This window comes from Atractosteus spatula, chromosome 7, assembly GCF_055471065.1.
Source record: "Atractosteus spatula isolate fAtrSpa1 chromosome 7, fAtrSpa1.hap1, whole genome shotgun sequence".
In the NCBI taxonomy this organism is placed as follows: Eukaryota; Metazoa; Chordata; class Actinopteri; order Semionotiformes; family Lepisosteidae; genus Atractosteus; species Atractosteus spatula.
Window position 1 is genome coordinate 61968828 of NC_142712.1, and position 24507 is coordinate 61993334.

Genomic DNA, 24507 nt, shown 5'->3' on the forward strand with positions numbered 1-24507 from the left:
TTACAGTATGTTTGGCACATCTCATCGTCCGATTGCATTTAATTTCATACACAGTACCCTTTCGTCAGACTAGAAGTGAAAGGGAGGTTAGTGGTACAGGCTGTTCATTTCCATTTCTGCTTCGCCACCTCCGTTTTCGTTTTCCTGCGCAGCTTTTAACCCTTTCCAGGGTGTGGTCTTTCACCACCACCATAAATCCTGAAACGGTCAATATCACAGGATGTTTGCGGAGTACCACGATTAATCGTGCTTTAAGCATGCCATTCCAATTCTCACACCGCACTTCTACAGCTGATATACTATTAATGCACAGAAAAACGCATACAGTATCTGCAGTAAAGCTTTGTAACAAACAAGGTAGCACTCGGCGTAGACGTTTACACAATAGTACTGTGCACAATGTGACAGAAGGCAATCAGGGTTTTTAACAAGCATAATCTGAACGATCGATAACACACATTATTATTGATAATTCAGCATTTACCATTCTTATAAATTTATATCGTTTTGATATCTGTAAAATAATAAAACTGTCAAATATACTGTACTCTTCAATTACATTTTAAATACAGCCGAAGTGTGAGACTTCAGTGGTCACAAAGGCACAATTAGTATAAAAAGCAGTTCAGGATCTTGCTTGTTTTTGTCCATACCTCTGGGTTAGATTTTGGTATTGTTGTGTAGAGATTAACGGTTATTTTTCTTTGTTTTCGTTTTTCTTTCATTGTAAAAGTAGTATGTCGTACTGCTAAGCAGTGATACGAACCGTAATGTTCTGTAATAGAGGGAGGTAAATCCGGTATGTATTTTTTATACAAAGAATTGGCTCTTATTTTGAAAAAGCTTATAGACGCCTGCTACGGTGATGTCACTCCGCAGCAACTGGAATATGGAGGTGAAGAGACCACAGTGGACATCTTAACCCACCGATTTTATCCAGTAGGTATTTTTTCTTCACGTAATCTTTTTCCAGTTTTAAATACTAGTTAACCTGGTGCAGCCTATGCTAAAGTTGTTCATATGCAAACCTGTGTATTATATGAATTTTGAACGTTCTCTGTAGTACAAACAAAACCAGGTCTGCAAAACATTACTTTAAAAGTGTAATTTGATGTTCACGGACCTTAGATGGAGCTGCCTTTGAATTTCCATACAGGAAAATTAACTTTGCATTGATATGTCCTTAATTTGAGATCTACCCAATGCCAAATGAGTGTTTTGCCCACATCATTTTACCAAATATTCCTCATTGATAAGGTATAAAGTGTTGATTCCACAACATGAATTGTGGCAAAATAATTTTGAAAGAGTATTGAATGAATATCAATTAGCAACATTGACTAGATATGTAATATATGCCATATTCACAAATGGAAATCATCTTGAGATAGGCACCACTGGCTCAGCACTGGATGGGTAGGGTGGATGTTACAGTTGGCCAGGGTCTTCTCAGCTTTTAGGAAGACTGTTTTCTGCGGCATACAGGACACCTTCAGACGTGGTGTGATGTCAGTGAGTGTTGCACTGCTCTGGCAATCTTTCTATCCTGCCCAGCGCTCACATGTCAAAGAGATGAAGTGCTGTAACAAGGGGGCGCGTCAGAGAATCCTGACTGCAGGGCCTCTTTCTCTGTGCCATACAGCAGACGTTGCCAAAAAATCAAGTCTTAAACAACAGGTGGTTTCAAACCGGGCACATGCATGACAAATAAAATTGGCAGTTCCAAATTTTATATCTTTAAGTCAACATCAGGAAGCAACACAGTGTAGATACTGAAAAAAAAATGTTAAGTGCAAACTGAATCGGTTGAACTGTGATGTCGGAACAACATTGCTTTTCCTGCTTGCAAATCCAACACACATTTTCGAACGGAATTGGAAAAGTGTTCTTCTGCCTTCCCTAATACACTCTGATGCAACTGGGTTATTTCTGGATTCTCCGTCTTTTAACAGGACAATGGCTAATCAGGCAGGCACCCTATTACACGGAGAACAGTTCCTGCTGTGTGGATTCTGTACCAGGAACATCTCCTCTCCCAAGCTGTTGTCCTGTCTTCACACCTTTTGCGAGGAGTGTCTAACAAGGTCTGAGAAGTCTGATTCTGTCACCTGCCCTACCTGCCAGAAAGCCACAGAACTCCCCAAGGTCAAGAACAATGTGCTCTTCTCTGAGCTGAAGGCCAGGGTTGATACCTACAGACAGATTGTCCAAGCCAGCGTGCTTCCATGCTCTAGGTGCAGAGCTGGGGCAAGCTTCATGTGCTTCGAGTGTGAGAAAATGCTGTGCCAGAGCTGTTTTGATGCCCATCAGATCTTCACAGAGAAGGAAGGACACCCAGTGGACAGCGTGGAGAACCTGAGGAGGATGGACTTCCCAGACTTCCTGGAAGCCACCCGCAAGAAGAGGCTCCCTTACTGTCCCAGCCACGAGAAGCAGATGATTAGGTTAGATCCGCTCTGTCTTCTGGACTAGAATACAGCGTTGTGCCTTGGTGTTCCAATTTTAGACCTCTTGAGTTTGGTTCTAAAGATGTTCATAAGAAGCAGTCCACTATCGTGTTTCTAATCTGTCAGATATTACACTTGATGTGTAACAATTTTAACTGTAAACTAGAATCCTGTGTCTTTTGGAGTAAGGGTTGGATAACAGAAGTTTGTGAGTGGTGATCTGGTTTCCTTTAACTTGAAGATTTACAGGATACAGGTTTTGTCTGTATTGTAGGTTTATTTTATTAACATCGCTGTTAAATTATTTCCTACTTGAAACTTGTTTTCCACAAATTCAAGGTAATTTGACCAAAATCCCAGGTTTAATTAATGTTAATTTGATTTTCAGTAAGAGGGCACATTTCTGATTTTCTTATCTGTGTGAATGAACTACAGTACAGTATATGACTGCCTGAATATCTGTTTTTAAAGAACCATGTGTTATCAGACCTGTTCTCTATTAGTATGCCAAGGAAAAGCCTTTTGAGAGGTGTGAAAATAAACTTGATATGGCAAATAACTCCCACATCGCCAGATACATGTGAAAATGGTTCCTTGCTCTCTCACCCTGTCTGCACCTTCTCAATTCCCACAGCATCTTCTGCAGGACGTGTTCCAAGTCTGTGTGCTGCACCTGCACCATCCTGGAGCACAAGCCTCCAGCTCATGAGCACTGTGACATGAAAGAAGAGGTGCAGCTGCAGAAACGGGATCTCAAAAAAATGTCTGCTGCCCTTTTGGAGAAGCGGGAGGCCTTCGCCAAAGCCCGCCAGGAGCTGTGGACTCTGCGGGACTCGAACCGGGCCCACAAAGCAGAGCTAGAGGACGCGATCAAAGAGGCAGTGAGGGAGACGGTGCAGGTAGTCACGGAGAAGGGGGATGCGCTCCTGGGCGAGCTGGAGGGCATGTATGCGAACAAGGAAGCTGAGATCAAGGGCCGGCTCTGCGAGACGGAGAATGTCCTCAAGAGGGTAGACGCTGCCTGTGACCTGATTGAGAAAATCGAGTGCTATGGCGCCGACAAAGACGTTTTGGAGATGCAGGGCGTGGTGAGATCCTCCCTGCAGGAGCTGCAGCGAGAGGACAGGGTACACGCCGAGCCGCAGGCCTTGAAAGTCACCTTCACCAAATCCCATGTGGAATCTCGCGCCTGCATCGGCAGCCTGGCAGTGTGGAAAAGTGAGTAAATTAAGTGCTGTGCCTCCCTTGTCCTTAAACCTGCCTGCTCCAAATGACCTTGCCTGTCTTTCCACTCGTTTTCCACATTTTGCAGGGAAGCAGCTGGAAACAAAACAAAGGTTTTTGAAGTGGAACCTGAATGGCTCGTGTGCTAAATGCTTCCAACTTGTTTCTTGCTTCTGTAGGCTGGATGTTCTCAAACTACACTGACTGTTGCTAGGGGCTTGCATTGGTGTCTGACAGCCCACATTGTGCTGGGAGCTTGTTTAACTGCTTCCAAGTGGCCCCTGCGAGTATCCAAGCCCCCATTGGACTGACCATGATTGCCTTTTGAAAACTTCTGAAAATTAAGTAACCTGTTGTGTTTGTAGTTTTTGTTGTGTTACTTGACAACTTGACAATCAACCCAGCTGTGTTCTATTTTTCTGTAGACAGTGTTGAAAGAAGAGAAATGGCACTGTCTTCTGAGGTAAGATAATCAAATTTGGTAAGGAAAGACTTTTTTAAATTTGGTAAGGGAAGAATATTCATAGTTCTGCTCTGCTCTGTTTGTTTCTTGTCAAAATCAATATCAAGGTAACACATGCAGCACCAAAATAATTAGAGACAACTCCTTTGGTAAAAAAAATTGGGCTGGGCACTTTTAACACAGTTTGCATCATTTATTATGTCAATCCTGCCATGTGTTTTTGTATTGTGAATGCAGGCTTCTGGGGTTGTCAGTGTGAAAAGAGCGAGGGAGGACGACCAGGAAACAGAGTGGATTGACAAGCACAGGAACCAATCTGACCCGTACCATGATCTGCAACCCCAGCCCAAACGCCACACCTCGCCAGATCTCTACCAGTCTGAGGCCAGCATGGGGTCATACCCAGGAACTGACAGCCCACGGTCCACCTCACAGTCTCCTGTGCAGGAAATAGAGTCAATGGGTAGGATGACCCTTAATTTCTGGATACCGTCACAAAATATTTTGCATTGCAGCATTTTGATCTGCAACTTTGCATATTTTTACAGGTACTTCACAAACAGATTCGTGGGTAATATCTTCCAGTGAATCTGAAGATGAATCTCCATCAGTAAGGACAATCACAGAGTCATCAATATTCATTTCAGAAATAATTTCAGCTCCCAATGTAATATCAGTTGTTGCAACCATAAATTGCCTGTCTTATTATGGGTTTCACATTCCCTACGGAAAAGACTTTGAAGATAGACTTTAACATAAAGTTAAAGTAGGAATGGTCATTTCCAATCCTAAAGAGTGTGGCCTTTTGGCTTTTCTTTCACTTCTGGTACTTAATACTTAATGGAACTAACTGTTTGAATACAAAAATCAAATCTCTCTATTGGCTGCTAAATAAGCATTACCTGCACCTGTTCCAAAGCAGTTGTCTGTTCAGAATGGTAGATGACAGTGGCAGTAGAAAATGCAACAACACACTTTTGTAGGATAAGCATGTTTTGTAGTGAGGGCCTAGAGATGGAATAAGCTAGAAAAAGTTGGGGTGTCTCAAGAAACGTTTATGAATAAGCCATTTTTTTGGTGTAAATTAATTTATCTTCTGGCTGTGTTTATAGGGTGCAGGTGGCCGGAATCATAACAACCAAATTGTGTCCCAGTTGCAAATCAGCAGCGAGATCCAGTCTAAAGTTGCCACACAAGACTGGGCGACAGGCACTATCGTGTTCTTTGATTTGGAGACCACAGGATTGGGTATTTATTGTCACCTTCAGAAATCTGAATTTCTTCTCAATCTTTTTTATTCTTGTTCTTTCCACTCCATTTTTGTGCCTACATGTAAAGAACAATGTTTTTATTTCACACATGTACAGTCCTTCTAGCTTGAAAACCTTTTTTTTTATTTGTTCACAAATTTTCTTTAGTAATGCAGCTTTTGGAAAAATGTCTTTGTTAGGAAATGTCACATAAATCGGTGTTAGTATTACAATGCTTTTTTGCCTGATTATTTTATGTATCTTAATTATGTGTATTTAATTCAGAAGATTTTTACATTACTATAAGGCTGATGCATACTGTATGCTAACCTATATATGCTGATGAGATCTGCGTTTACAAAAATATAATTCCACCTTTGATTGTCTTCCAGATCTCTCTTCCAACATTATCCAGCTCTCTGCTGTTTGTGGCGAGTTGACCTTTAACACTTACATCCTTCCAGTCCAGCCAATCACACAGGGAGCATCAGCTGTCAACGGGCTGACGATGGAGGATGGAGTGCTGCTTCTGCACTCAGAACCAGTGGAAACTACCTCCATTGGAGAGGCCTTGACTGCCTTCCTCAACTTCCTTCGCTGTCTGAGCGAGCCCTTGCTTGTAGGCCACAACATCTGGAGGTTCGACTGTCCCATTTTGATTCGCGTCCTTAAAAAAGTAGGCCTCAGGGATGAATTGGAGAATTCGGTCTCGGGGTTCCTGGACACACTTCCCCTGGCCAAAGATATACTGAAGAATGTCGAGATCAGGAACTTCTCCCTGCAGAACCTGGTCAAGTGTATCCTCATGGAGTCCTACCTTGCACACAATGCTCTTGAAGATGCCCTAGTTTTGCAAAGGCTCTACAACGCCATGATCCCCACACCTGAGCAAACACGCAGTCACTCCTTCTCTCTTCTGCAGGTGGAGACCTACGACTCCTTACAGCCCCTTATTGCTGAGAAGGCACTTACTAAACCTGCTGCTCAAAAGCTAGCTAAGGGGGAGGTGAGCTTCGATATGCTGAGAAAAGCTTACCAACAGGACCCCAAAAATGGACTAAACATCTTTCTCCTGCCCTGGAGAAAAGAATTAGGGCTGACCATGTTTGCAGGCACGATTAAAAGGTTGAAAACCTTCTTCAGCAACATGGAAGAGTGAAGAGTAAAACTATTTATTTTATTCCTGTTAGGGAAACAAGCAGGAAGTGGAATTTATGTATTTCACAAGAAAGTCATATGTTCGAGAGATGTTGTTTGAGAACTCATGCAACCAAAACCTGAAATGCAACAGAAATGCATTTTTTTCTGATTTTGTAAATATCATTCATTGTTTATACATATAAGTTCATTAGTGATCCATCCATTATAGTTGGATAAAAAGGAACCCTAGCTCTGGCTTTGAAATATAGGCACAGCAATTGATTTCAAAAGCTGGAACTGTAGAAGGGGCTAAAGCAATCTAGCCAATACAAAGGTATCAACTTAAGAAACCGAAAATGTAGACAATATACTGAGAATCAAAAGAAACTCGGCACTTACTGTATAACTGCAAAAAGAATTCACAGCATGAATGCCAATATCAAGTCCACTAGTGTAGCAGATACACTGATATTTTATTGAAGATGACATACTGTAGGTGAATTCAGTATGGAGATTAATATTTATCATCAGCAGGGTTGATCTACAGGCAGTGTACTGTGAAAGTCACACCACTGGAAGCAATATAAGCTGTGACACATGCACTGTCGCATGGAGCAGATGTTGTTTTGCACGATTCTTCCCCTTTCTGCTTTTACGGACTGGACAAGCATGTGAATGTTCATCACGCCACACATTATCAAGTCCCACAATCCCAGAAATGTTCAGTATGCTCAGTAGGTCCTCCATGACATTACTGTCACCCTCGCAACTCGCAAAAAAGCTGAGCTGCACTAGTAGGTGCGATGTCCTCTGAAATTGTAATGTGAGGATGTAAGCCCAGAGAAAATGACACGAATCACTGCCAGTGGAGTGCTTTAGTGACTGGATGCTTCTTCCTATTGGTTTCACTGCTGATGTGTCTACCTGCTCATACCAGTCCGTTCTGCTACAGCGATGAACATCGGTCAGTGAGCAGTGGGCCCCAGCGTGGTTGCCTGTCCCGAGGACAGTGATTGTTGAGCTGCCTCCTCACTTCTGATGAGCAGGTAGTTGTAACCTGAACTTTATGATGCCGTGGACCTGCCAGTGCAAGGACGGTCCCCAAGATGAACCATGATAATGTGTGAGTCTTGTCTAGGTGTTGTGGCCCGAGTTCTCCCTGATCATGAGCTTACAGTTAATGGAGAGTATTTTTAATGTCTTTCCAGGTTAAAAATCAGTCAGTGTGCTGACTTTGCCCAGCCTCCATAATACCAACGGTACTACGTCTTTGTTCTCTTGATCAGCGAGTTATATTTGTCCTTTTTGCATTTTTCTTTCTTGACCCATCCAACGTGACCTTCAGCAGGCTGGATCACTTTACCACCTGTGCTCGATCAGCTCTGTCCCTAATGTGGCTGTTCGGTGCTTGATTGCAACAGTCTTTTTGCTGCCCGTCATGAATACATCAAATAATCGTAACGATTTATTATTATAATAACATGCATAAATAAAATGAAACATTTCTTTTGATTCTCAGTATAGATTTAGAACAATCCTGATATTCAGTGTTGTTTGAAGTTCAAGGCTGACGCATGACATTTGCACATCGGTGTCCAGATGATTCAAAGATGCAGTACTCATGGAGGTGAGAGTAAAGAGTGTGCTATACAAACAAGTGAAACAATTATATTTCCTTATCGTGAAATGATAAGTAAAGGTAAGAAAGAGGTACTGTATGTTTTAATAAGTATTTTAAAGAACTATGTTGTAGAGATTGTTTTTCCATGATCCTTCAAGAAATAGTCGGATGTACAGTATTACCTGAGGAAAATTTCAATATGAAGAAAATTTGGCATAATTGTCTTTTCTCATTTGCTATCTTTAATGAGGTATGGTAAAAGTACTTTTAAGTTTGTGAATTATTTGAATTAGCAAGAGATTTAAACTGTGAAATGCAGTTAAAGTATTAAATAAATTAAATACTATTATTAGTATTCAAGTATTAAATACTAACTATACTAACTCTTTTTAGTGTTGTATAGTTATGGTTAACAGTTAACTGGCATCACAGCACGAAAGAAGGTAGTGGTGTTGTCTTTTTGTTGTGTAGAGATAGTCTCATCATATGTGTACTGTATTTGAAGTTGTACCTGAAGGTTAAACTGACTTTCCCACTACCTTTGGCGAGACAGTTCTTGACAGCAGAGACCCCTGTGCAGAATGACGAAGGACTCATCAAGAGGACCGTGGACTGAATGGGAAAGTAACTGTGGCTTTTACTGTCTTTTACACGACTTGAACATAAATGTACTTTCAGAAAAGAGAGAAATATGAAAAAATGGAAAAGAGTTGTAATATGGGAACCATGGTTTTAAAAAGTCTCCCTACTCAGTGTTGTGTGATAAAAAAAATGAAGTTATCAAGTCTTGTTTGAAACATCTAAAGAAACTCGTCGAAGGGGACAGAGATGTGACATTACAGACTTAAGCACAAGGAAATGACCTTTTACTGAGTATTCAATCAGATAGGGGGTCACACCTTTAAACAATATGGATTTTGAAGTTGTAATGTACATAAAGCAACTTTGTTATACAGTATTTGTTTTTTATAAATACACCATTTAATTGTTTACATATAGTTGTTGCGGTACATATACAGTATACTGTATATTGAGTAAACATTATGGAGCAAATTCCATAATATGATTACAGCTGTATCAATTTGTATGGAAATATCTTAATGTTTTTAAAATTCTTATGTACAATGTCCTGCAAATTATTGTGATCTACTTTACCTCCATCAAAGCAGGTGTGCCTTAATGCACATGGCAACCAGTAAAAAAAATTCACACTTGAAAAAACATTTGCTCATTTGTTAGTCAGATTGTTTTGCTTATGGCTGTCGCAGAGCTGACTTATGTGGTCATTTAAAATGGTGTGTTCTAAAAAGCTAACATAATTCAAGGCCTTATAACTGTACACAGTCCTGTGACTTTCTTTACCAAAGTCACTGCGGCTGTCTTAAGCCTCATACTGTACATGTACAGTACATGGCAATCTTCTGTGATGACATGCATGCATTTATTGCCTTGGTGCTGAATAAACAAATTGTATTTTTAGAATGAGGTTGTAATGCTCATCGAAGGCCTTAAACAACTTGTGAAATAGTTGAAACTGGTTCCTGGCAAATTGTATGTAAGGTGCTTTGTATTTTATTAGTAGTAGTTGCTCCTCCAGGGTTGCAAGCATTTTCTTGATCACGGTGAGGAAAGTTGCGTGTCTGGACCTTCGGCATTCTTAACAAGCACAAATGTGGTGAGTTTATTTGTATTTGTTAAGTTAGATCTTTCATCTTAAATTGTTCATTTTTATAGTAAGAGTTTCACACTGTGTTTGTTCTGAATTCAAAGAAGGAATAACACCGTTTTACAAATATTTGTTTTCTACATGGGGCAGCAGTTTTAGGTTAAGGTTCAAAATTGTGGTACGTTTTAACAGATATTTGGTCTGATGTGTATGACATTAATCTTGATGAAAGCAAAATAATTAACATTCATTCTCTTTTGACATAAAATGAGTAAGAAGTGGCTTTTTTATCATTCAAACTTAAGTTTAGGAATAAAACAGAACTGATGAAGTTGGCAGCCAGGCAGGGTGTTATGTTGTGTAGTGCCCTGTGTCTGCAGGGTTCGGCTGCTGCTCTCTGTGATACTCTATAGTAATTAGTAGCTTTGGATAATGTATGAAGTAATGATAAAAGTATTTTAAATTCTTTACAAGTGACTTTAATTTTAGAGTGCTGTAAAAAAAACATTTTGCATGTTAGCATGTTATTTTGGAGTAATATTAATGCCAGCACTATATCCACAGATCATTCCTACGTTTCTCAAGAATTTTGTGTACAATTACATTTTCTCAGAGAGTAACAATAGACAACTTGTAATGAAGTATGGCATATCTCGCTTTCATGGTTTTTGTCCTTGTAAAAAAAAAAGTATAATTTAAGTGTAATACTATCACATAAATACCAGTGGTTAGTTATTTATATTATAATCAATTCCCTTTTCATCAAACTTTTATGAATTTATTAACCTATATATAACCTATATGTAGTATATTTAGTAAACATTATGGAGCAAATTCCATAATATGTGACATATTTCAATGCGCATCAGCCATTATGCATATAAACCTCTGTAATCTAGAGTCTCGTTTTGCAGGGAAAATCAGACTAGTCTTTGTCTCTTCTACCCAGCCTGCTCAGCGCACATTTGCAATGAAAGCACAGATCTGGAGCACAAGGGGCCAGAAGACGTTCGTACCGTAATAGCAACAAGGCTGAGGCCGAACAGCAGAGGGACTTTTACGCTGAAAAGTGTAAGAAACTGCTGGGGAAGGATAAAGAGCTCAATAACATCCACTAGGAGCTGAGTTCTCAGCAAGGCTTTCAAATGCTGATGAAGAAACAGATGTAACTGCATATGGAAGCAGCAGTGATGGAAATAGGGGATCGTGCTTTCATACTTTAGCCTCACTTACTTACATAGTAATGAGCCTTTGGAGTTGCCCACTTTGTTTTTATGCACGTTTGATGTAACTGTGTTTCATGTAGCTGAATAACATTTTGGTCTGTAGAACACAGCTCCCGTGTCTTGGTTCTCTTGTATGCAAGTTATCCTTCGGGTCCGGTCTGGATCATGACTAAAGGCCCGTGTAGTCTCATCAATTTTTACTTCTTTAAAGGGTGCTTTTTTTAAAGGGTATTTAGTAAAAGCAAAAGGTCCAAGACAAGGAAAAGATTGAGAGACTCCTTTATAATTTCTTCCTAAACTTGGTAGGAGTTCAAACGCCACCCTGAATACAACCCGGGGGAATAATATTTGCACTGAAAAACTAGATGAATCATAAAGTTTCGCTTATAGTTCATTGGTCCACTGGGACAGTAGCGGCTATCAGATTTAACACCAGACACCTCTTTCTTCTAATATTCTTTCTTTGTAAATGATCTGTATTATAATCTCTTTCTACGGATGCATTTACAGATGAGTTTCTACGATCTAGTGGCAAATCTGAAGATGAAAATTCCAGGGTAAGATCCTGAATGAACTGCAGGTCTTTGCGGATCTAAAGTGAAATATTTTTTTTAAAATTTGTTTCCTGTTTCACAAAAAAGGTGAAAGGTGTTTAGACGTGACTTGGCTCTTATGAACATTGTTTTGCACTGTCATTATCTGGCAACCTGAATTCTAAATTATCAGGGATTATTCATGTCTTTGTGAAGTGTAAACAGGGTGTCATTATGCCTTAGATCAATAGTCAGTCTGAGAGTGCTGCCTCTGTCCTGTATCTCATATAGTTAAGATAGAGTTTATATAGCTATGGAATGAACTGACTTTAGGTCTTGCAGTTTAAGCATCTTCCTAAAGCTACTTCAATGAAATTTGTAAAAGTGTTCCCAGTCTGTCAAAAACCAATTTGAAATAATTAACCAGAATTATAATTTATTAATAGATTAATAAATTATAATATAATAAATATAAATAAAATATTATTTTAATTACAAATATTTAGAGTTGATTTTGTTTCCATATATGTGGATATACAGTGTATCTATATTGACTGTCTGACCATATTATGATAAATCTGCTCTTATAGGTTAGGGCTTGCTTTTACAAAATGTGATGTTCATTCCACGAAACAGTTAAGTTAACAACACTCAGTAGCTAGATTTGTGTGTAGCGGGTCAAGATGCACACCATTAAGAGCTGGTGATATCTAAGAAACCTATTTTACTTTGACGTTTTCTGTCTGTTGCAAACGTAAGAGAGATTGCTATAATGCTCTGTTCTCAGCGAGCAGTGTTGTTGAGACCTGGGCCATTAACCTTTTATCTCCCATGTACAGTACATGTGAGCAACTCCTTTCTTAGGTTTTCCATTGTGAACTGTTCTGTTGGTTGCATTTTGGCATGGTCATATTCAGTGGATAAAAACATTAACAGTGACAAAAGTGGAAAGTGTCTAAAAAAAAGTATCCTTTGGCTTCTACACCAAAACCAGTTAGCAAAAACAAAAGAACTGATCGGTGGTCTGCCTGTCTCCCATACAGATGTCTCATGTGACCTTGTCCAGCTGACCGCAGTTCGTAAAGAGGGGACCCCTCACACCCGCAGCCTGCTATTCCAGTCAGTCACAGAATAAGCTTCGCCCACACGCGGACTGACCACGCGGACAAGAACGTTGCTTTGGTGCTCCAAACCGGTGGAGTCCGAGACCACTGGGGAGACCCTGACTGGCTTTCCCAGCTTCCTTCACTCTTCAGGCTCGCTGGTCCTCATTGACCATGACGTCCGGTGTCTCAGCTGCCCCAGTCTCCCCAGGTCCCTCCCAAGTATTGGTCCGAGGGAAGAATTTGAGCTTGTCATTTCTTGTTTCTTGGATACATATCCCTTAGCGAAGGTCACTCCTGCATTCTGCATTCAAGATCTGCACTCTGGAGAAGATGAATCTTAAGAAAAGCTGTCAAGCACACAAAGCTCTTAAAGGACCTTCTGGTTTGGAAAGCTCTTCAGTCATATGAACCCCACAAAAGAGTAGATGCACTGACTTCTCTCATTTGTATAGTGGCCAGTCTTTGCATGTATCCTCAGAGGAGAAACACGTGTCCGAGACAGCAGCTCAGAAGCTGAGTGCACACGGGACTGCCTCTGAGCCTCTAAAGGAGCATTACTGAATGACTGTAACCAAGGCTTATGTAACACTAAAATATGTTCTAGGGAGTGGGTTTAAAATTAAAACATTTAGGTACAAGCTGGAGCAACACTCAAGAAATTTAAAATATAAACTTTGACATTTTTTAGAAGCCCGTTTTTTTATCATTTTCATTGCAAAGCGACAATATTACAGTTAATATCTAGCTGAGAGGTCATTTTCAAGTTTAAGTTTAATTATAAATCTGTAGACAGAAAACTAGTTGGTAAAGTATTTTAAGGTCATTTATACATGTTTTCTAAAACTTGGAGTTTTGATATTCTTTATAATTCTTTGACTTATTGTTTCTGTTCAGTTCTGTCTGTCTGGCAGTCTTACTGTGTGAGCAAACGGAGCTAATGGGGCCAGAAAGAAAGGCTTTATGGCCAAAAGGGGTTTATTTGCTTACAGTGTATTCAGTAGGTCATTGGTACAGAACATCAGTTCTATAGAGCCATGGTATCTGAAGACCTGACCTAACAGAACTACCTTAATAGTGTTTGATTTTTTTATTACTAATAAAGAGAGGAGAGAACAAAGCACTGTTCATATTTATTGGGAGTTTCACACACAGATGCTGTCTTTACAAATGCATGCCATCGAATGCAATATCATTCCAAAAATCCATTCTTTCATTCTGTACCTGTGGCAAAACACAGCATTCCAAAAAAATAGGTATAAATAATTTATCAAACCTGAGTGCAATTCTACAAGACATAATGGTTTTATACAAATCAAAACCTAAGTTGGGAGAAACAATCACAGCTTCAGCGTTTTACCCCACTGTTGTTGGACGGAACCATTCCTTAGCGAGGGAATGGTCGCATATCTCAGCAGTGCTGGTGTCCCCAGTTCTTACCTAGAAGTATAATCCAACACAGTTTTCTAGGTCTACTTCAGTTATCAACATCTTAAGTAAAACTGAGTCAAAGTGCTAAACTAGTCAAATTAAGGTTGAGCAAGCCAACCTTACTCTCCACTGTTGTTCTAGGGTGACCTAAAGCACCCGAGGGACTGGAAAAGGGACAAACAACCAGGACGCCTGCAGCAGTGCCATCATTAAATCAATTGTCTCCTCAATCAGATTTCTTCAAATGGAAGAAATTCCTCACCTGGATATTCTTTAAAAAGGAATAAGATACAGCAAAACAGAAACTAAACAATAAATCGTAGCGAAATCCAGATGGTCCAGGTGATTAAGCTTAGAGCATCTGTCACCTGGCCTCCCCCCCCCCATACAGCCTCAGAAACAGGAGACCTCTGGTGTGCTTCACTGCCAGCCAACTCAGCCCAGGGGACACACGGCGCAGCAGTGCAGGAAGGATAGTGAGGTGGACGTATAACTTTTTAATGGCCATTCCGTTCTGTTATTCACCGCCTGTGCAACGTAAGCAGTTTGTTTTGCAAAAACATGAACATGTAATGAGTACATTCTTCCATGCAAAAACCTAGACATGTTACCAGGTTACAAATATTTTGAGTACACCCTTTTCCTTGATTCCAGAAGGCAAATTTGCCAAACGAAAGGCAGACTCTCGCAATGCACTTCCTCAGCGTGCTTCTTTAAGTGTGAAGCTCACTCTGGAGAGCTTCATCTCTCTATCTGTAATTTTATGTGAGCATCCTCCTTATTTTGCTCATCATGCTTCAGTACTACCAGAACCGAAGAACTTCGCTAAACATGTTTTTTCAGGTTCTTTGTTGGCATGTTATTGACAGGCGTGGCTAGAAAACGTGTTACGCCGATGCCCACTCTTGTTGCGTGTGACACAGCTAAGAGCTCCAGTACCCTCACTGCCCCCCTAAAATTTGCTCATCCCCATTCACTCCTAGCTTCAGCAGCACATGACTTACATATTAAGCACGGCCTACTGTACAAGGATGGCTACACAAAAGGTTTTCAGCAGCAAGGAGCAAAATTATGCAAAGCCACACGAGTGGTGTACAGGGGCCAGAGGAAGAAGGGGCAGCTGGGAGGAGCTTGGTGATGACGGATGTCCATGATTTCTGGGGTTCTGAAGACGAGTTACATTTAGAAGAGAACTGTGAAGCTGTGAACTGTGAACCGAAGCAGATTTTCATGAAGCTGACCAACCTGACATTCAGGAGAATAAATTAAGGCACCAAAGAATTAAGGAACAAAGAATTCAGCTGGCTTCGGAGAGGCTGAAACATGATCATGAACAAACGTGAGAACTAAACACTAAACCGCTCTCACACTTTTTGATAACTTGGGAAAGTGCCATGCAACGTGTCCAAAACAATGACCCACATCTAGAAAGAAATCCAGAAATGAAATCCAGTGAAGATGAAGCATCCTGTCTGCTTCTGCCTTAGAAATTCAGGACTTCAACGTTGATGTTTGGCCAACTGATGCGTCACATGAAGTCTTGGAAGATAAACTGGACAACTGATTGTATATTTTACTTTATTTATATATATATTTCTCATCATGCCCGTATGCCTCTTATTTGGTAAACAATGTGTTTCATGTTCAATGCATTGAATATCTTGTTATGTCCTTTACCTTCCTGCAAAGCAAACTTCACATCTGGGACAATTAAAGGAAAGGGAGATCCAATGGGAGCTTCACAAGCATCGCCACCATCACCTACAAACGAGTGACTCCCATCAGAAACAAACACCAGCACACTTCTGCTTCTGATGTCAACCAGTATGTATGAGTGCTCAGTGCTCACCAGCCATTTTCCTTATTAAAAGTCTAATGTTAGATTATAGAATTAAGGTTGTTATATATTATATTTCTGGTTTATTGTATTGTTTATGCCTGTATATTGCACATATCAATGTCCAACCACATTTTGAACTGGAAGGCTTAACAGGAAAAATAGTGAGTTTTGTTTTTCATTTGAGGAATGTTCCCCTGGTTTTCATGTTTGAAAAATGAAAAAATGTTTCAGTTCTCGTGGAATATTAGACATTCTGAAATGAAGGGATGGGTGCAGTTTTAGGTTCATGATTGTTTTCAGTAACTCAGTCCATAAGAATGAAGCACCATGAGGACAGCACAACCAAGTTAAAAAGGGGAGCAGCCATTTGTATTTTTCAGGGTTACATGAATGCACGCTCATGCAGGTGCCCTGAACACGTTGTGAAGTGCACTCTGTTTCACCGCATCACCCTGAAGCGCCAGATTTCAATGACTGTTTTTCATTCTACAGGGCTGTCAGGGGTCAGTGGGACGGAAGCAAACTGTTCAGAGGGAAAAAAAAAGTGCTAATAATATATCGAGGGACTTCTATTCAACCAAAGCAACCCAGCAGCCATGCAAACGGATGCAATACCCACTCTGCCAGCAGGACATGCTTTCTGGACGGCGCAGGCACAGGGAAAGGAAAGAGTGGAGCTCCCCCATGAGGTAAGAGGTGGGTGTGGGAAGCATGCCTTGAAAAACAAAAAGCTCAAAAAAACGTGAGAGATCTCAATAAGTCCTCCTGACAGATAAATAATAAAATAAAACCCATGCCCGTTGCATTATTTATAGAACAAAGAAAATCCCTTTCCCCTTAGTGCAGCATTTTTCAAGTGGACTTCATGTAGTAAACATAATCCCTGCTTCCCCCATCACCACCTTGTTCTTCAGTAACGCATGAGTTCTCCTGTACGAGGACAACAGCCGAACAGTTTTGAGCCTATGATTGAACCGGGAGGTTCCCTAGCTAGTCTACTGCTATTGAACTAAGGGCAGGCCCCCCAGCGTTGGCGAACCTGGGTCCGTAGGTTGGAGGCGGGTGCAGGGGGCTACAGTAAGCAGCAGGCCCGGAACAGCAGCATGCCGCCGGGCGAGCCCAGGTGGAGGGCCACGCTCTCGTTGGCCGAGACGAAGAGCACGGAGCCCCTCCTGAGGGCCACGTCGGAGAGGGCGGCGGCCGAGGACGCCGTGGCCTCGCCCTGCACGACCAGGAGGATCCCGGCCGAGTCGATGGGGGCCAGGGTGTACTGTTTGGCCGCCCCGGGGATCTGCAACACAGCGGGGAGAGGTCACAGTCTGCCGGCCCGGCACAGGACCCGTCCCCGCCAGACACACGCCGCCATCGCTGCCTTTCCCCGAGGAGACTCATCCCCATCCTGCTATACATTTCATTTTATTGCGCCCCTGTGTAACTAATTAACTAAATAATAGAATTCGGAAGTTCAAAACCTGACATTTTTTCCGGGTACTTACAGTAAATATAGGTCATTTAGAGAGGGAACAGGATTGCTCATACCTGGACCGGATTAACAGATTATCTACCTCAAACAGTAACAGACGGTATGGCTCCTCTAATAACTGGTGAAATACATCTGAACGTTCTTTTGAAATATATTAACAACGCTCCTTTACTTCATCTCCAGTTTTTGTGCCTTTCTTCATTCTTCAGGTTCACTTCTACTTTCACTGTACAGTACACAGCGTTCCTGAGATGCACCGAGAGACCAATTATCTCCTGACACTACAGCTCAAAGTAAGAAAATACAAGGGGGAGTGCCGGGTTACCTGTATCCTCATGACTGAGAAGTCAGGCACGGGAGGGTCATAGAGGAAGACGCAGGGATCCGAGGGGTCCTGGACGCAGGGGAAGATCTTGGAGCTGGCCGGGGCAGGAGAGTAGTGCAGCATCTCGCACAGTGTGTTCACATCAATGTACTTGGGGGTCAGTCCAGCACGCACTGTGTTGTCAGAACAGGCCATACACTCGATGCAGTCTACCAGAGAGAAGGTGCAGAGAACCGGACAACCAAACACGTAGATTTACAATCTGTTTCCAATTATTTGTGCTTTAAAATATCATTCACCTATGTAAATGATTTTTCGGCACACAACCTGAATCATTTTTTTGGCGTTTTGTATCGGGACATCGGGACACATAGTTTAATGTCACCTTAACCTGACTTTTGTGCTTGACTAATTGGCTGATTGTGCTCAGTACGTAATATTGTTAATTAATATGATCACATGTTAAATGGGTTCATCTCACAATCTGCCATTCATTCACAATTTTAAAATAAAAACAAATATAGTCAAGAACAAATAAACTGAATGTTCATTTATCATATTACATATTATTTCATATTATACTATATTAAAAACTCTTCATATAAAACTTAAATATACATCTAAAAATAATTTGCATGTATTGATTATACCTTAAAGATAAAGGTAGCAGTGAAAATTATATCTGCCGACTTTCATGTCAATAAGAAAATATTTAAGGGCAATATCTCCAGCAATGCTAATGCAAACCAAAAAAAACGTTTTACATATGAAACATTCCTTACATTGAAATGGGAAGATCAAAACAAATGGGAATAGCAGTAATGCAGACTGTAATGGTAAAAATGTGGTTTTTCGAAAGGGGCTGTGCTGTAGAATCTCTGACCTCCGTACAGGTAGGCGTGAGGCTCACTGGCCCCCAGAAACATGGCCTCCCCGGGCTCTAGTGTCACCCGGTTCAGGAAGTAGATAGAGAAGCAGCCGATATCTCCAGGAAACTGTGAGTGCAACCTTAGCAACAGGTCCCCGTTACTTCCTGAAGTGTCTTTTCCCGCTGCCGCTGTTGAAAACAGTGTTACACACAGGGATTAAACAGCAAATGCTGGGCTTATCTCCACCGACAACATGCATAGATGAGCACTGTTATTTAACTTTCTACCTTTCTTTTAAGTAACATTTCTGGACACGTTCAGGGCTATTCCACAAAGTATACGTTTGCAATGAAACAGCTCTCGGATGTAAACTGTATGACATTTTCTTTTCTACTCTATTATCCTTTTTTCTCAAAAGGAGGGTCTCTGTAGGTGCTGGGTTCAAAGGACACCAAGGCTGACATTCAATTGAATATCTTCCCCAGGAAGGAGACTGGCTGAATTAAATGATGTGAGCCACAGACGGAAGGGAATTTATATGGAGTAACTCCTCTCCTGCCGTACCGTCCTCTAAAACTCTCTTCACCAGCATGTTGAGCTGGTCAACGAACACCTTCTTCTCACAGTTCATCATCCTGGTGAAGCACTTCTTCAGAGCTTCCGAGACCCTGCCCGGATCTCCCACGCTGCTCTGCAGCTCCTCAGCAGCCTCATTCCCCACCAGCGCGTGGAATTCCGGCACGGCTGGAACACAAAACCACACAGGGAGCTCAGCTCCACACTCCAGCTTTCAAGGTGGGCTGGGGGCCCATTCTCATTTTGAGCAATCCAACACTTGCTGCTCACTACTTCCGGTTCACGAGGCTCCGACGTGTTGCGTGCCTCAATCGGTACATGCCATGAATCACGCAGAAAAGAGCATTTAACACCTACATTTCAGGAAGCTCACAATCTCCTCCACAGGTCGGAAACCACACAGCCCTTCAAAGGGGGTAAGGGCAATGGCCATTTCAGGCTTGTGGTTATTGTCTGGGTAGTGGTCGGGAAACTGAGCATGAAGTCTGGCCGCCAACTCCTGCGGGGAAATATACCAAGGAATTTAATACACATGATCAATCTATTTTTAAACGACACTCTTCACTTAATAATACAGAAAGATGGTAAAGCTTTCAACGTGACTACATTGCCTTGGTCAAGTCAGAACAGTAATCAGAAACAAAAGTTTGTTTTTGTGAAAACAGCTGGCCTTAGAAATTTCATATTGAATTTCACAAATGCCACAGTATTCCTTCTCAACTGATTATAGTTTCGCTCATCTGCCTGCTCCTTTTCAGAAAGTTGCTTACATAAGGGGTTCCCATCTCTGGGCCTTGGGCTCCAAAGGTTTCCCAGATCTCCTTAAGTTAGAGGCAGCTCTGCGCCTGTGAGACGGGTTAAACTGATTCCATTAAGGTTTAACTGGACCAATGTATCCCTTCTCCAGAGCCTTAAGCTGCTGAATGTTTTTTTCCATGTTTTAAAGAGACATAGAAAAACCCCAGAGTCCAGAGTTGGCAACCACCCCCTTATACCATTCCCCACTGTAGGGGTGTACAATTCCAGTCCTGGTGGGCTGGAGGGGTCAGAAGATATTTGGTTTTCTTTCCACTTGAGCATTTAATTACCTAACTGAACTCCTCATTTCCTTAATGAACACTTTGAAGCCTATCCTTGGAGATTTAAAGAGATCTGTAACACCCTTTGAGGACTGGAGCTGGGTACCCTGTCCTGCTTGGCAGCCTACGGGACGTGATGTCTCCTTACCTTGTTTGGGTGAGCCTGGATAGAGAGTGCAAGCTTAACAGACAGGACCTTGAACAGAAAGGGTAGTTGCCCCTGGAAAGTGTCCTTGACCTTTGACCCCAAGCTGCCAGGGTTGTCTGCTATCCATTGCCCCAGAGTCCTCTGGGAAATCCTGTTGTCTTTGATTAGAGCATCCCCCTTAGGGTGGGCTCCCATCCACAGCTAAGAAAAGGAGAGAGATGGGTTTAGCCTCAGAAGACAATTGATGAGTTTTGAGGGGGATATACAAAACATTAACTATTCACAGAAACAGTTGGCAACATGATGTTTTTGTTGATTCTAACAGGAGCTTCACGGACCTTTAGCAATTCACGAAAGCAGAAAATGACTGTGAGTTAATAAGCCGTTTAAAATATGTAAATAGTTGTTAAAGCAAGAAGTTTTTTTAAGAACACAAGCTTAACACCTTAAACCACTTTAATAATAAAATCTGCCTACTTTATATCAGTCATCTTAAAGCCTATGAATCTGCCCTTCTCATAATTTCACATTCCTATTCTCCTGTATAGTGGAACTCCCAGCTAAAGAAAAGGAAATTAAAGGGAACCTATATTAATATGAAGAAGGCTCCACAGCCGAAATGTTGTGTTTCCTTTTTTCTCTTTTCGGCATGGAATAAACCTTGACTTGTTCCTTTGCAGCCTACGCATGCTGACGCAGCTCCCTACTTGAACTACGTTAGTATGTCTGTACTGCAAACTGAATGGGGAATGTCACATCCCTCAGACTTAACTAGCTTTGCCTGACACCTGCAGAGGGTGTATATAAATAACCTGTCAATCACAGAAACCTTAAAAAGCAGAGTGCGGATCCCTCAGATCTTTATGATACAAAATTAAAATACATATTACGTACACAGCTGGTCAGTAAATAAAACAAACTAAGACATGTCTGATTTATAATTTTGGAAATGTGTGGAATGAACTGATTATTTTTGAAGCACTTTCAGACCAGGTGTACTTTTTTTCCTGTTATTCTTTAAATGTATTCTATGTTTTTTTTAATCAAAGGCAGAGTTTGGGCTGGAGGACTCAGAGAGCACAGAGACCTCACCTCTGCATAGGGCTCGTCGCTGTCAACCACCGCCAGCGGGTCTCCGCTAACGATGAGCTTGGCCACCTCACTGTCCAGCCCCACCTTACCCCAAGCATAGTTCTGGACAGCACAGGACAGTGGGAACACTGCGGAAAAACAGACGCGGCCATTAGGAAGCCAGGAGCACTGCGGTGCCCTCACTGTCCAGCAGGGGGCTCCTACGCCACTCCAGCAGATTTTACAGGTGACCGCTGATTCATCAGTTTGTAAAGAGCAGGAATTATTTGTCTCTGATAACCTAAATGTTATTTGTTAAATTAAACCATTTAGCAATCATCAGGAACAAACACAGAATACCTTAACCAAAAATAGGTATGTAAACTGGCTCTGCTATCTCCTGTAACACTGTTGGACTTTCTTCTTTGATGGTAATGCTTTTCTGACCCTGCTGTATTGTTTTACGGCACAGGCCAACACAACAATTATCCCCAGGGGAGAATATAGGTTGAATGGAACTGAATACCCTAACAAAACAGGAAAATCTGTTTTGCCATAATAGAAAAAAATGTTTGCTGTTCACTGAAAACACCATCAACAAGCCTGTACAAATTTCATGAGCATATACTGATGTAATAATAATAATAATAATAATAATAATAATAATGTGTATTTAAATTTGAGTACAATATTTCTCGATATACTTAAACTTCATTTGTATTATTTAACATAATTAACACATTTCATATATATTTCGTTCCATATTAATACTGCTCTGCAAAAGAACAAGATAAATCCTCTTACTACAACATTACCGCTGGATCAGAATGTAGGAACCGTCTGACATTATATACCCATATCTTTACAGAGAGAGTGATATCCGCATGTTGAAGCTTACGAATTATAAATACAAGTCCTCTTGTTCTACCTTCGCTTCTTCAATGCATATACTGCATCTCTGATTTGAAAGTATTCGGCTCCACAGCCCAAGGGCACTTTACTGACCTTCCCTAACTCAACTTCAGGCTGCATTCCACCACACTTCATGATGATGATCATTCAAAACCAGCCAGAAATACAAATAAACAGCTTTTATTCTGGGACAGTTGCGAACACGTGAACGGCTATTTCAACATATCTAAAAAAAAACGTCTACGAAACGACGATCATACAGACATCGGTTTTTTTTTTTAATTTCGAATGCAAGGGATGCTTAGGATTTCAGCCCGGCTTCTACCTTATCTAAAAAAAAATTATCCCCGCTCAGCTTTTTAGCCAGGTATTTTCTTTTAATATGCATGTGATCGGCGGTGAATGACCTTGGTCACTTTTAGGAAAAAAAAAACCCCGTGTTGCGTTTTAAAATACGTTTTTACACCGGACGTCTCTCACCTCTTACTTCCTCCATGACTGTAACGTAGCCCCATATAAAACCGTCCTGCTTCTGGGGGGCGGGGCCTGGCAGTAAGGCCATTGGTCCTTTTCTGGTTTCACGCCTCCTGATTGGTTGTTCTCTACACGGGCGACATGTTGGTGTCGGGGGAGCGGGGCTTGGGCAGGCGCTTCTGAATGTCATGTATGTGATTTCTGACTCTTCTCAATGAACTACAAGGCCACAAGAAATACGTTAGAAATCAAGTTAGAGTAGTCTAATGTGTCAGGTACACACATAAGCGAAAAGTTACGATGTTCTTTTCGGTTATTTTTTTTTGTAAACGCCTTCATTTCGAACCGGAATCTTCGTTTTTTTTGTAATGTTTTTATTTATGCGTAACAAAAGAACAAAAATTACAATACAAACAAGAGCACATATAACAATTCAAGACAAAAATATCGTCAGGGGTACATATTACTACATAAATTCAAGTTATGAAAACAGATTAAACAAATTAAATAAAGATAATGTCCGCACTGCTTTCATATTTTTGCACTTAGGAATAGTCTGCAAATACCCCCTTACTTCCATTTTAAAATTCAAACAAGACCACTTAATTTAATCTTCGTTCTCTTCTTCCTGGGCCTTGAAATAGGACCTTTTTTACGTCGACCTTTTCGATACTGTCGTAGTTAAGGGCGTCACGTTACAAGGCTGTCAGATCGCAACATTTTCTAACAGGTGTTTTTTTTTTGTAAAATTATAATTGGGTTAATGACAATTTGCTAATCCCGTAAAAGCTGTCACAAAGCTGTGCTGTGCTGGACGTGGAGCAAGCCAAAATACTACATTGTAATAAACTAATCAAAATATTCTCAGCTACCATTATCAGTTGTGAAAATGTGGGCACAGATTACGCTAGCAACAACGACTGTGAAAAAGCATATGAAAATCAGCACACAGTATTCTGATAGCATCCTCTAAATGGTTCTGTGCCCTGCCTTGGATACACTTAACATTTAAAGTCTGCCTTTTATCTTCATATTAATGCAATCAAAAAAGCTGAGTAGGTTTGATACTGGAAATAATAAATTATGTCATTTATTTTTTACTTTGTTAAATTGTTGTTCTTACAATGTATGTATTAGTTTAACCTTTACAGCACAATAAGTGTTATGTGCAGTTTTATCTAAATTCTCTCTATACGCTTGTTTTGTGTTGTCCTTTACCAAGATCATCCCATATAAAAACATTGACATCCATTCCAAGTAATGACATAAGCCATTTGAAACCTGTACACAGAGCTCATAATTTAGTATATTTTTAATTGCAAGAAATTGTGGTAAATACATGGTAAACACTGTAGCCCTGGATTCAATTCCAGACCTGGAGTGCTATGTGTGAGCAGTCTGTAACCATGTTTGTGGAAACAGGTGCTCCAGTTTCCTTCAGCCCATAGACATGCTGGTGGGTTATTAGGCTTCTGGGGACAGTGGTGCTGGTGCTGGTGTGGGAGTATGTGTGTCTGTGATGGACCACGATGATCCCGCCTTGTGCCCGTTGCTTGCCAGGATAGGCTGCTGGTGCATAATGGCTGCTACACATCGCCCACCTCAGCGCTGCTCTTGACTGGTGAA

The 24507-nt window shown here is 41.1% G+C and overlaps 2 protein-coding genes across 3 annotated transcripts; one reads left to right on the forward strand and one right to left on the reverse strand.

The window, feature by feature from the left end:
- The first annotated feature begins 864 nt into the window (after window positions 1-864).
- LOC148831594 (protein PML-like) lies at window positions 865-13790 on the forward strand. The gene is made up of 11 exons (XM_088920066.1): window positions 865-939; window positions 1953-2444; window positions 3082-3665; window positions 4097-4134; window positions 4372-4597; window positions 4683-4744; window positions 5247-5382; window positions 5777-9820; window positions 10761-10882; window positions 11548-11594; window positions 12614-13790. The coding sequence occupies exons 2-8, from the start codon at window positions 1957-1959 to the stop codon at window positions 6541-6543; spliced, it is 2301 nt and encodes a 766-aa protein (XP_088776192.1). The 5' UTR covers window positions 865-939; window positions 1953-1956; the 3' UTR covers window positions 6544-9820; window positions 10761-10882; window positions 11548-11594; window positions 12614-13790.
- A 4-nt stretch (window positions 13791-13794) lies between these two features.
- Window positions 13795-22929, reverse strand: mpi (mannose phosphate isomerase). 2 transcript variants are annotated; one of them, XM_088920067.1, is made up of 8 exons: window positions 22888-22929; window positions 21517-21644; window positions 20425-20625; window positions 19555-19696; window positions 19186-19365; window positions 18636-18809; window positions 17753-17961; window positions 13795-17235 (listed from the first exon to the last, which is right to left on the reverse strand). In XM_088920067.1, exons 1-8 carry the CDS (start codon window positions 22901-22903, stop codon window positions 17017-17019), a joined length of 1269 nt encoding a protein of 422 aa, XP_088776193.1. In that variant the 5' UTR covers window positions 22904-22929; the 3' UTR covers window positions 13795-17016. The 2 variants fall into 2 exon arrangements, with proteins under 2 accessions (XP_088776193.1, XP_088776194.1); XM_088920068.1 differs by lacking the exon at window positions 21517-21644 and having other exon boundaries at window positions 22888-22918.
- Between the last annotated feature and the right edge of the window lie 1578 nt (window positions 22930-24507).

Bases quoted from the DNA above. Each gene is read 5' to 3' on its own strand.
- LOC148831594 (XM_088920066.1), top strand. From the start codon at position 1,957: ATGGCTAATCAGGCAGGCACCCTATTACACGGAGAACAGTTCCTGCTG. The intron at 2,445-3,081 runs GTTAGATCCGCT...CAATTCCCACAG, and splicing joins CACGAGAAGCAGATGATTAG to CATCTTCTGCAGGACGTGTT. The intron at 4,745-5,246 runs GTAAGGACAATC...CTGTGTTTATAG, and splicing joins CTGAAGATGAATCTCCATCA to GGTGCAGGTGGCCGGAATCA.
- mpi (XM_088920067.1), bottom strand. The intron at 20,626-21,516 runs GTGAGGTCTCTG...TCCTTTTCTTAG, and splicing joins GCGACGAGCCCTATGCAGAG to CTGTGGATGGGAGCCCACCC. The intron at 19,366-19,554 runs GTAGGTGTTAAA...TTTGTGTTCCAG, and splicing joins GATTGTGAGCTTCCTGAAAT to CCGTGCCGGAATTCCACGCG.